This window comes from Myotis lucifugus, unplaced genomic scaffold (genome assembly GCF_000147115.1).
Source record: "Myotis lucifugus unplaced genomic scaffold, Myoluc2.0 scaffold_134, whole genome shotgun sequence".
Lineage (NCBI taxonomy): Eukaryota > Metazoa > Chordata > Mammalia > Chiroptera > Vespertilionidae > Myotis > Myotis lucifugus.
The window spans coordinates 2,210,537-2,223,542 of NW_005871182.1; the positions used below are offsets into that span (position 1 = coordinate 2,210,537).

Below are 13,006 nucleotides of genomic sequence, written 5' to 3' on the forward strand. Positions count from 1 at the left end.
GGGCCATCACTTGTGAATGAAAACTGATCTTAGATGACAGTCAAGTAGGGCAAGGCCCCTGCCACAGCTTCACACCAGGCAGCAGCCCTGCTCCTGGCCATAGGGCGGATCTGCACAGCGAGGCCAGACACTCATCTGTAGTGTTACTTGGAATTTGGGGAAAACTCTCCTTTGCCCCCAAAGATTGCCCCTGCATGTGTGTGTCTTGAGTCTGAAATTCATGGTAAACAAAATCTGTTCCCCAAATCTTTTTTCAAAATGAACAATACTCGAGTGGAGATGGGGCTGGGTTTGTTGTGCAATTTCCTAGATAAGAATCTAGTGACACAATTAGTCACTGGCGCCTGCGGGTGATTAGTTTACAGGCTGGATTTCCTCCCAGACTTGCTGGAGGGAGGGGAGCCCCTGGCAGGGAAGCAGTGGATGCTGGGTGGAGATGGAGATGCTGAGAAGGGGGAGAATTCACTCAAGCCAAGCTTACCCTCTGTACATGGGGGGAGAGGGAGAGCAGGGAAGTAGGTTTACAGTTGTGAGTACATGAAACACAGAGTACACACACGCATACACACACACACACACATGCAAACACACACTTTGCTATATAAACTATATAGCCATTCAATCAAACTACTAGTATATAGCTTCAGCCCTGGAAATCCTCCCTAGGGCCTCCCAACCTGACAGCCTTCCTCCCACCTCCTCTCCAAATCCTGGCACCTGGGAGAAGATAGTAGAAAATGTAAAGCAAAACAATATGCTGCCTAATATTTGCATGGTACTTAGCCAGGTTCCATTATGGCTTCAACTGCTGAGGTTGACAATACCTGGCAGCCGTTGAGTCTGTAGGTTGTGAATACTCAAGGTTTTCAGGTTTGCCACGGATGTGATGTGCTGCTCGTCCTCTATGGTGAGGGGACTGGCTTCCACCACGAGGGAATGAATGTGCTTACAGGTGCTGAGGACCAAACTGAGGCTTCCAGCCACACCAGCACACCTCTTAATGGACAGCCGGAGGCTTGTAGCAGAGCTGAATATCTTCCCCAGATATTTGATATCTTGCTTATTCAACTTGCTGAAATCCCGGAGTGTGACCTCCAGAGTCTTGAACTCCTGCTTCCAGTTGAAGAACAAAGACACAGCCCTGCTGGGAATGTAGGTTCCAGAGGACTCTTCCTTGTGGGTCCTGCTCGTGCCCTCTGTGGGCTTGTCCCACGAAGCTGTGGCTCCCCCGTAGAAGTCCAGTTTGATGAAGTCCAGAGCACTTGCACAATTAGGCAAGCGCTCAAAGAAGTCAAATAAGTAATCAGGGATGTTCTCTGAGTTGATATATAAGCTTTTACCACGAAAGAAAGCTTCAAATTCTTCACTCAGGTCTGCCTTGGATATACTCTCATGAAATAAATTGATGCCACACTCTGTAAAGGAACTGGTGTTTATAGCTTTCAGAATTTCCTGCACAGTAGTGCTTTTCACATTTTGCATAGATTCCTGCCTCCAGAGAGGCCTCTTGGTGATGGAGAAGCTGGGGAGGCTGCCATGTTGACACACGGCTGCCAGGTGTTTCAGGACAGTCCTGGTGGCTTCGGTAGACGATCCGCACGTGTACAGGAGCAGGTTGCTGTACTTGGATGTAATATCTGAAATGGAAACCATTTTCTGCAGATGACCGTTCCCCTTGGTCACCTCCTCTGGTTCCCGAGATGCCAATAAACTGCTGAGTCGGCGGCCTGCTATGTACTCCTGGAATGACTGATGAAAGAATTTATACTTTGGCTTGAACCGCTGAGCCGTGTATTTGCAGAGGAGGCCAGTTGTCAGAAGGACATCCTCGTTCACACTGCACACATCCTTTGGTTCGAAATCAAACCTGTGGTTGAACACGCCCTCCAGAGCCAGGTCTCCACAGTGGTCCAGGCTCTGAGTGAGGTCACTAGCGGCCACCCCTTTATGTTTGTGCTTGTTTTTCTGTATCAGCAGGTCATAGAAGGTACAGAACAGCGTTGTTTGCGTGTGGGAGTGGAACTCACTTTCCCCCATCTGGATTGCACAAGTGATGACCACAAAGAGTGGGGTCTTCATCAGATTCCGCAGGCACCTGGACTTCTGAATTTGCAGCACCAAGCTCTCCGCATGCTCCCTGATCAGCACTTCCCGGATGAGAGCCTGTGCACTCTCCTCCGTCATATCCCCCACCTCGGCAGTCAGGGCCCCGAACTGCCTGATGTGCTTCAGGCTCTCGGTGGTGGTGGTGACCATGACCATATTCTTGAAGCGGTGGTTTTCCTTTATCAGGGCTTCGATTTCCGGGCAGTTCTGGGCCTTGAACTCGTTGTAGCCATCCAGGAGAAAAAGGACCCTCTGCCGGAGCTTCAGCAGCATGGCCATGAAAGTCTGCTTTCTGATCGCGTCGGGTACATCCAGGAGTTGGTCACACAAGGTTTCAAAGAGTCCACCGTGGGCCCGGCTCAGACGGAGGAAGAAGACTAATTTGAACTTGGTCAGGGCCCCGCACTTTCCCGAGGCCCAGAGCATGGCGATTCGCTGTAGCAGAGTGGTCTTCCCTTTGCCCGATTCCCCTTCGATGATGCAGGGGCTCTGAAGAGTGTCCAGCAGGCCACTCAAGGTCAGCTGGTCCAGACGGTGATGGTGCTGGTCCTTCCTCCATAGAACGGGTTCCGTGAAGGTGCTTTTCAAATTAAAGATAATGTCAATATCTTCACCCAGGGGATAGAAGTTCAGAAAATATGGGGAATGGTATAAATCTTTTAAATCTTGAGCCAAATCATCTAAGTCTCCATCTGACATCTGATGAAAAAGGCCTATTGGAGAAGAGGTGAAATTAAAGAGGACCCAGTTCTGTGTCTCCCCAAAGCCCGGAGTTCAGGAGAATGGAGGGGGAAGAAGGCTGAGAATCTTCTACTGATGGTTTTAATTCCCTTCCCCAGTTCTCAGCTGGCACAAGGGCTTCCAAATATTTATTCCTGCTTTTTCCTGTCACCCTTTACCCTTCCTCCCCTCTTGACTTCTGTTTCCTCCTTCCCACCACCAACTCTTGTAGCAGCTGATTGGAAATGGGAGGAGTCTGTGCTTGGGTTAAGAAAAGTGCCTGAGAACAGTGGGAAGATGGCTGATCAGGCCTTAACCTTGATTAAAATCTGTCGTGAAGTAATTTACCAGTTTAATGAAATAAAAACTAAATTAATATTTCATGAAAAGCAGAATCATGCTTCTTTAGTTAGTCAGGCTTTCTTTACCACGGTGCTTGGATCATGGGCTGGCGGAAACCACTACTGCATGGACTTCTTAGGTGCCTCCATGGTCCACTTTGGTTTTGAAGTGAGGCTATTCTAAATCAGCTATTCCCTGAGCCTGGAGTCACCTATTGGCTTCACCGTCAAGCGATCTATGGGAGTTTTTTCTGAGAGTGCCTGAGCTTTTCCCCACCATGGACACCACCCAGTGATATGAAGAGGGAGGAGAGCAGAGGCTCTGTCAGGGGATCATGGGTCTTCACCATGGCTTAGTCTATTTGTGGAAGATACAAAGCAATCTGATACTTACTTTGTCCATTCAAGTCCTGAAACAGAGGATAGTTCCACTTTTCAAGGGATTTAAGAAAGAGGTTACAGGCTTCGGAACCCTTCTTCAAAATCATGTGAATGATCCCTCTGGCAGCATCCTGCTCAACCTTCTCGCAGCAGATGATGTTTACTTCTTCAAAATTCAGAACATTCCACACAAAGAGCTCGTCCACAACTTGCTTTATAACCGCCATTCCCATTCTTTGAATGAGGGCTTGACTGTTCTCCTTAATGAAATTCACTGAGGAGATGGGGAAATATATACGTATTTATTCACTTGTATAAAATATGAATGCAATGTTGCCAGAGCATTGGGGTCATGATCTCCCCGCCCCCCCCCCCCACCTTAGACTCATCTTGAGTTATGGAGATGGCAAATGCTTGAATTCCAGGCCCTGAAGAAAAGCCCTGCAAAGCTCCTTATCCCTAACCCCTTGGTGAGCAAGATGGTGTTTCTTTGGTAATAAAGTAAGATGAACAGTTTTATTCCCCAGTATAAAATGGTCCCCAGTAAAATCGCAATGGGTGTTAGAGGAAGGAGACTGGCCTAGGTCTGCCACTTGCTACTCTCTGTGGAACCTTGCCAAGTTGCTAAACCTCTCTGAGCCTGTTTCAGTGCTGTGCTGCTAAATGTTGAACACCCTGGCTCTCTGAATTAGGTAAAGGCCCTAATCGGTAGCATTTACCAATCTCCACGTTATAAATATTCCCACCATGGTCGATTTCAAGCTAATAATGTATGTTAACTGGGTAACAAAAGTCGTGAAAATTCAGCAACAAGGTCTCACAAAACAGTAAGAACCAGCTCCAGTACACCACTAGTTCCTTTTCTGTACAATGGTGTTGAGAACACTGTTTAGCTTACAAAGATGTTATGAGAATTCATGTATAGTATCTTATCTTAATATATAAAGAGGTAATATGCAAATTAGGCCAGGACGCCTTAAAGCAGCGGTTCTCAACCTGTGGGTCGCGACCCCTTTGGCGGTCGAACGGCCCTTTCACAGGGGTCGCCTAAGACCATCCTGCATATCAGATATTTACATTACGATTCATAACAGTAGCAACATGACAGTTATGAAGTAGCAACGAAAATAATTTTATGGTTGGGTCACAACATGAGGAACTGTATTTAAAGGGCCAGAAGGTTGAGAACCACTGCCTTAAAGGGACTACCAGACAGGAGGAGGTTGCGCAGGCAGGTGAGGCCTGAAGCTGAGACGGAGCGGGGGGGAGAGGGGGTGCCTGAGCCAGCGCCGGCAGCTCCAGCATCCGGAGTGGACACAGGCAGGGGGGGCCTCCTGCTGCGTCGGTCGGGCCTGACTCCCTCAACCTCCCTCAACAGCCCGTGGGGTGCCTCCTCGTGCACTGGGCCTCTAGTACAAAATAATAGCTCAATACCTGGTAGCCACTATTTTTAGGCATTATTCAGCTGTTATCACTCAAAGGAGTAGCATTTTTTATCTGCCAAAGATTTTGGTCTTGGCTCTCCAGCGTAAGCCCTCTTTCCTCTAGTAGTCCCTGGGGAAGCTATGCCATTTCTGTCAAATGCAGAGCGCACTGTACCCAGGCAGTCCATGACAGCTCGGTGAAATGTCTCCCTGGTTTTTCACTCGTAGACACTATCTGGACCAGTTTTCTTCCTGGGCTAGGCTGCTCCTGGTTTTCAAACCTTCATGGATCCATCCAAGCAGATAGGCTCCTCCCGAAGGACCTGGGGCTTCTCTGGTCTCAGATGCACCATCAGGCACTCCGACCCTGAGGATCCCACCCCAACCTGCCTTTCTCTCTGTCACAAATCTCTACTACTAACCTCGGCTGGGATGTTACCACATCCCTGTCTATATGTCCTGTTTGCCAGTCTCATCTCTGGGGTCTCATCTGTTCTCTGGCTTCTACATTCTCCGTATGGAAATGACCTCTAAGTCTGAATCTAGTCACAATCTTCACTTTACAGCTGAAGAAATGTTGCCTCAGAAAGGCCTAGAGTCCTCCACAAGGTTACAAGACTAGTCTTTTGGGGTTTTGTGTGTGTGTGCGTGTGTGTGTGTGTTTTGTTTAAATATATATATTTTTTTCTTATATATATTTTTTTCTTTTCTTTTTTTAAATATATATTTTTATTGATTTCAGGGAGGAAGGGGGAGGAACAGAGAGATAGAAACATCAATGATTGATCGGCTGCCTCCTGCCCCCCACATTGGGGACCGAGCCCGCAACCCAAGCATGTGCCCTTGACTAGAATCGAACCTGGGACCCTTCAGTCCGCAAGCTGATGCTTTATCCACTGAGCAAAACCAGCTAGGGCTATATACATTTTTCTTGATTTCAGAGAGGAAAGAAGAGAGAGAGAGATAGAAACATCAATGATGACAGAGAATTTTGTATTGGCTGCCTCCTGCACACCCTACACTGGGGATTGAGCTCGCAATCTGGGCATGTGCCCTGACCAGGAATCGAACCCATGACCTCCTCCTGGTTCATAGGTCGATGCTCGACCACTAGCCAGGCCAGCAGGGCAAGACTAGTCTTTTGGATGCTACTTTTCTTCAGCTGTAAAATTAAGACATTGACTTTAATTATTAAAAAGACTCAGGCAAAAGACTGAATAAAGTCACAGACATTAAAATGTTTTAAAATTTGAAAAGTATACTGCTATATAACTATCAAATGTTCTTATTAATAACCATGGTATATATTCCTGTGTACTACTATACCCTCTCTTATCAAGTAGTTATGTGAAAACAATGCTGCTTATTCACTCATTCTTTCTTTCATTCATTTAGTATTCATTCTTTTTTTTAAATATATTTTATTGATTTTTTACAGAGAGGAAGGGAGAGAGAGATAGAGAGCTAGAAACATCGATGAGAGAGAAACATCGACCAGCTGCCTCCTGCACATCCCCCACTGGGGATGTGCCCGCAACCCAGGTACATGCCCTTGACCGGAATCGAACCTGGGACCCTTCAGTCCGCAGGCTGATGCTCTATCCACTGAGCCAAACCGGTTTCGGCCAGTATTCATTCTTATCAGAATATCTCTGTTTCTAGACCAGCACGATACAGTAGAATTTTCTACGATGATAAACATGTTCTATATTCTGCTGTCCAATAGAGTAACCATTAGCCACAAGTGGCTATTGAGCATTTGAAATGTGGCTAGTGTGCTCATGCAACTGAATTTTACATTTTATTTATTTAAATTCACATTTAAATAGACATGTGTCTAGTGGCCACTGCACTGGATAGCACAGGTCTATACCCAGTAATCAAAATGGAAAGAGTTGCCCGACTGGCATAGCTCAGTAGTTGAGCATCAACCTATGAGCCAGGGGATCACGGTTTGATTCCTGGTCAGGGCACATATCTGGGTTGTGGGCGCAATTCCCCATAGGGGGTGTGCAGAAGGCAGCCAACTGGTGATTCTCTCTCATCATTGATGTTTCTCTCTCTCTTCCTCTCCCTTCCTCTCTGAAATTATATATATATATATATATATATATATATATATATATAACCCCACCCCACACCACACACACACACACATTATATATGTATATATATGTATATAGAAATATATATACATATATATATATATATGAATTACATTTTGGTTGCCATGTGAAACACCATGTTTCTTCACAATGCACTTGATAGGTATAGATCTCTGCTATCTGGCTGGGAGGATATGCTAATAGGTGATGATGGAGGACCAAAATTTTAAAACACACCTGATTGCTCTTTGTGTAAGTCCTACCCTACCTGTGTTTCTGCCTTTTATCATGGGCTGCCAGGTTTATAACTGAATTCTCAAACCCACAAAAGAATATTTATTGGGAATTCCACATATAACTCATCAGGGAAAGGAATGAATTGATTTTTCACTCAATATCATTTGGTGGCATACTATATAGCCAGACAGATTTTATTTCTAGTATACTTACTTGTTCTGAATAAAAGCTTTCCACCCTTCTATAACTCAATAGATAATATTATTTCCAAATGGACCATTCAAAGATAATCCCAATATTGGCTTCTTCGTTCTTTAAACTGATCCTCATTCTGTAAAACTAACAAAACAGAACCAGAAATTATCAGGCAGCAACCATAGTCACTTTTGTACTTATTCTTTTTTCCCCCACACTGAATAAGGACACAATATACATAATATTCAACATCTGTTGTTTTTTCATTTGCTATGTATTTTGAGATCTTTCTATATCAGTTAAGTATTAAACTGCCTCATTTTAAAAATTAACCTCTTTGAAGCACATGACAAAGGTGGAAAAAATCATGAAAAAAGTATAGGATTCTACAAATTACTTCTTAAATGCCTAAAATCTTACTCTAATTTCAGAAAATCTGAAACTGAAATGTGTAGACCATACATTATGTTTTGTAGAAGATGATACAGAATTCCAATCATTCAGTGAGTCAGGTAGTGTATGGAGGGCTAGAGAAAAGGAGCCATTGTTTGAGCGAGGTTTAGGAGGTGGAATGACCAGACTACATCAGACTGGATAAGAAGGAGGGAGGCACCTGACTGTTTTGGCTTGGGTGACAAGTGGACAGTTGCTTTGTTACTGAGACGAGAAGTCAGGAGGTGGGGCAGTTTAAGGTGTCCAGTCCAGTAACATGTTAGAAGAAAAAAAAATTACAAAGAACCCATACCCAGAGGAAAGACAAATCAAAATACTGTATTACCAAGTTAATATAAATATTTTTAAACTTAAAAACAAACTGCTCAGTGTCATTTTTTAAAAAAATCCTTACCCAAGGACATGCTTTTATTGATTTTAGAGAGAGGGGGAGGGAGAGGGAGAAAGAAAGAGAGAGAGAGAGAGAGAGAGAGAGAGAGAGAGAGAGATTGATTAGAGAGAAACATTGATCAGTTGCCTCCTGCATGCACTCTGACCCGGGATTAAACTGTAACCAGGGTATGTGTCCTGACCAGGAATCAAACCAGCAATCTTTTGGTGCACAGGATTTGATGCTCAACCAACTGAGCCACACCTGCCAGGGCCAGAGTTTCAATTTCTCAAGAAGCAAACGTTTTGGAAATTGAGTGTACAACAAAATAATGTGAGTATACATAACACTACTGAAATGTCCACTTAAAATGGTTAAGATGGTAAATTTATATTACATGTATTTTACAGTTTAAAAAAATTGTTGCCCTAGCCAGTTTGGCTCAGTGGTAAGAGTGTCAGTCCATTGACTAAAGGGTTGCAGGTTTGATTCCGGTCAAGGGCACGTACCTCAATTGTAGGCTGGATCCACGGCAAGGTTGGGGCGAGTGCAGGAAGCAGCCAATCAATGTGTTTCTCTCACATCAATATTTCTCTCTCTCTCTGTCTCTCCCCCTCCCTTCCACTCTCTCTAAAAATCAATGGAAAAAATAAACCCTCAGGTGAGGATTTAAAAAATTGTTAATATCTGGGTTTCTTTTATGGTCATTACTGTTATTAATTTTGTTATATGATTATTATTGAAAATAATGTTGTATAAAGGAGGGAAGTGTTTGAAATGATTTTCTTAAATGTCAAATACGCTAGGTACACCCAGCCAAGCATACAAATAGTCATGCTTTTTTTTTTTTTTTTTTTCACCAAGCAACTTACAGGGCTGCTGCTTGGATATTTAGTCATGCTTTTAAGGCCAACTTTTCAACACTGGAAAAATAAATAAGATCAAAATGAAACTTCATCTTAGAAGGATGGGGCAACAAAGAACTGGGCCCCAGAGCATCTTTTTGAGGGGCCAGAGAATCTGAGCCCTTCAGAGATAAAAGAAACAAAAGCTGTCAAGGGAAGAAAGACTGTCTTCTAGGAACATTTTTCTTTTCTTTTTTAAAAAATTTTTTATTGAATTTATTGGTATGATATTGGTTAATAAAATTATATAGGTTTCAAGTGTACAATTCTATAATATATCATCTGTATATTATATTGTGTGTTAACCACCCAAAGTCAAGTCTTCCATCACCATTTATCCCCCCCTTACCCTCTTCCAGTTATCCCAACTCTCAGCGGGTCATGAAATCAATTTAAGTGGGTTAAAATTAGTATATTATAAAAATTAAATAGAATTAAAGCTATCAGAATGCACTGTATTTTTTCATGAAAATTTTGAACTTTAATTATTTATATATCCTAGTGATGTATTTATTTATTTATTTTTTTATTGTCTAAAGTTTTACATATGTCTCCTTTTTCCCCAATTGACACCCCCCCTCCCACAGCCATTCGCACCGCAGGTAAGCCCCCAGGTAAGTGTATTTCTTATTGTGAGTTGAGGTCAATAAAAGTTTGAAGGTCAGTGTTCTAGGGTAACCCCCACAGAGGGATATTTAATTCTGCTTGGAAGAAATTAGTTTTGAGTTGTTCTTAAAGGAAATCAAAGTTCGACAGCCAGTAAAGGGGAAAGACTATTTCTAGGCAGAGGAAGCAGCACAGGGAAGGAGCCCTGGGGAGAGCGCCTGAAAACCAGGACTGGACAGCACCTGAGTGTAAGCAAGGCCTATTTTGGTGTCAGGAATGAGTTCAAATGTCAGCTCTACCACTGACAAGCTGGGAGTCTTTGACTGATACACAGAAAACACTCAGTAAAGAGCAACTACTAGTTTTTTTTTTCACCTTCCTTTCCACTCCCCCAGAAGAGGTGTGTCTGGGAGGAATCTGACCTCCACCAACTGGGTCAGAGTTTAAGAGAGAACAGGGAAAGAGGAAGAAGATAGAGGAAGGACCTAGGAAGTTCCTTATACTCACTTGTGAACAGAATAAACTAATCCTAGAGTTGGCTAGGCAGTCACTTTGTCTGAAAAAATAATCAATTCAAATTGCTACGTGGATCATCAGGCAGGAATCTCAGCTGATTTTGAAGATGCTAATAATTCATATTCAGTTTGGATACTGGTAGTATTCTTCCTACCCACAGAGAGAAAATCTGTGACCAGACCAGAGAACTAACTCAAAGATAATTGACTAATTACTCATTGCTCTTGAGAATAAAATCAACCCATAGCCTTAAGCCAGGTAGTTCACTCGCAGTTACCCGCTGGCATAAAGGACAGGGTTAAGTCGAGTTTGCTGCCCTGAACCGTGGCTATGGCTCTGAACACTTCCCCACCTCCTTAACCAAGCGGTTCAGTGAAGAATTGAATTGAATGGAGGAAGTCTTTTCCTACATTTGTACTTTGAAAAATAATATTTAGAACTAAATATGGACATTTTAGCCCTGGCCGGTGTGGCTCAGTTGGCTGGAGCATCATCCGGTACACTGAAAGGTGGTGGGTTCAGTTCCCAGTCAGGGCACATGTCCAAGTTGCAGGTTCAATTCCAGTCAGGGAACGTGCGGGAGGCAACCCAGCAATGATTCTCTCTCACATTGATGTTTCTCTCTCTTTCCCTTCCTCTCTCTAAAATCAATAAAAAAAATTTAAAATGGATATTTTATTCCAAATGTTTACATGAGCTCCCTAGAGAATTGAAGTTCCTCAGGAGCCATATAACCCACATCTATGGATTCATCCCAGAACTTATGGATGAAATGAGGGGAAAGTCATATGTAATGGGAACAGAGAGGCAGCACACAGAAGTGGGAAGTATGTGTAGCTTTGACTTTGCAGTAGTGAATTCAAATCCTCACTTTGCTATTCATTAAATCGGTACCCTTCCCTTACTGAGTCTTGCTTGCTTTCTTTTTTAAAATATATTTTTTATTGATTTCAGAGAGGAAGGAAAAGGGAGAGAGAGAGAGAGAGAGAGAGAGAGAGAGAGAGAGAGAGAGAGAGAAACATCAATGATGAGAGAGAATTACTGATGCATGCGCCCTACTAGGGATAGAGCCCGCAACCCAGGCATGTGCCCTGACCGGGAATCGAACTGTGACCTCCTGGTTCATAGGTCAACACTCAAGCACTGAACCACACCAGCTGGACAAGTCTTGCTTTCTTTATCTGAAATGCTGATATGATTAATCCCCACCTCCTAGGACTGTTGTGAAGTTGAAGACCTACCCCACTCCCCCTTGGGACATTACTGTATTTGGAGATGGGGCTTTTAAATAGGTAATTAGGTTAAAATTAGGCTATATGGGTGAGCCCTAATTCAATCTGACTGGAGTCCTTAACAAGACAATGAGATTTGTACGCAGATACCCAGAGATGCAAGCTCAGAGGAGAGACCGTGAGAAGGCACACCTGTAAGCCAAGCAAAGCGCCTCAAGAGAAACCACTTTGATCTTGGACTTCAGAACTGTGAGGAAATAACTTTCTGTTGCCCTAGCTGGTTTGGCTCAGTGGATAGAGTGTTGGCCTGTGGACCAAAGTGTCCTGGGTTCAATTCCTGTCATGGGCATGTACCTTCGTTGCAGGCTCCTCCCCAACCCAGGCCTGTTCAGGGCGCCTGCAGGAGGCAACCGATGGATGTGTTTCTCTCACATCGATGTTTCTCTCTGTCTTTCCCTCTCTCTTCTACTCTCAAAAAGCAATGGAAAAATATCCTCGGGTGAGGATTAAAAAATAATAATAATAAAGTAAATTAACTTTCTGTTGGTTAAGCCACCAGTCTGTAGCATGGTGTTATGGCAGCCCGAGCAGGCTAATACAATTAGCATTATAGAAGGGGGCTGAACCAGTAAGAGAACAATGGCAGGAGGCCCAGTCCATCCTAGTCCTATAGACCTGAATCATGTCAGCTGACCTCCCTTCTCACATTTCCTATCCCTCGGAAGCAGAGTTGTAAGGATTAACCGAGATAAGGTATGTAAAGACACTATTAACGATAGATGCCCTATAACAGTGGGTTCCTTCACTTCTCTCTAGAACAGAGGTTTTCAACCTTTTTCATCTCATGGCACACATAAGCTAATTATACTACTAAAATTCTGTGGCATTCCAAAAAATATATTTTATGCCGATCTGACAAAAAATAGGTATAATTCTGATTGATTTACCAAAAAAAAAAAAAGTCACCTTTTGGCTCCAAGGTGACTTTTTTAAAAATCAGGTACCTATACTTGTTTATAAGGATTTCTGGTATCAAGAATTAACCAGCCCTGGCCTGTTAGCCCAGTCCGGGAAGCTCAGTGGGTTAGAGTGTTGTCCCAATACACCAAGATTGTGGGTTCAATCCCCAGTCAGGGCACATACAAGAATCAATCAAGGAATGCATAAGTAAATGCGACAACAAATTGATGTTTCTCTCTCTCTCTCTCTCACTCTCTCACAAATCAATTTTTTAAAAAAATCAATCAGACACAACCTTATTATGTGACATGACCAATAAGATGCAACTTCATTATATGACGTATATTTATGGTTCAAGACAGGGCATTCATACACACCAGATGGCTATTGTTGTGTTGTCATTTTTTTATTTGACAATCTAGGGAAAAGAGGTCAGTGCCCCTGGCTAAGTTGTC

General features: G+C 43.3%; 1 protein-coding gene and 1 long non-coding RNA gene across 3 annotated transcripts in view; one reads left to right on the forward strand and one right to left on the reverse strand.

Annotated features, from left to right (window-relative positions):
* The window catches only part of NLRC4 (NLR family CARD domain containing 4), a 27,529-nt gene extending 19,113 nt beyond the window's left edge, over positions 1–8,416 (reverse strand). The window contains exons 1-3 of the mRNA XM_023758630.1: positions 7,528–8,416; positions 3,562–3,822; positions 825–2,819 (exon numbers count right to left, since the gene is read on the reverse strand). Of these exons, the coding sequence (XP_023614398.1) occupies positions 825–2,819; positions 3,562–3,822; position 7,528 (2,257 nt within the window). The 5' untranslated portion in view covers positions 7,529–8,416. The remainder of the gene's footprint in view (positions 1–824; positions 2,820–3,561; positions 3,823–7,527) is intronic.
* The window catches only part of LOC106698083, a 23,504-nt gene extending 14,008 nt beyond the window's left edge, over positions 1–9,496 (forward strand). Inside the window, exon 3 of one of the 2 annotated variants that reach the window (XR_001349371.2) lies at positions 9,197–9,496. This is a non-coding gene — a long non-coding RNA (uncharacterized LOC106698083). The remainder of the gene's footprint in view (positions 1–9,196) is intronic. The other variant, XR_002830620.1, reaches the window with a different exon arrangement.
* Positions 9,497–13,006: the final 3,510 nt, after the last annotated feature.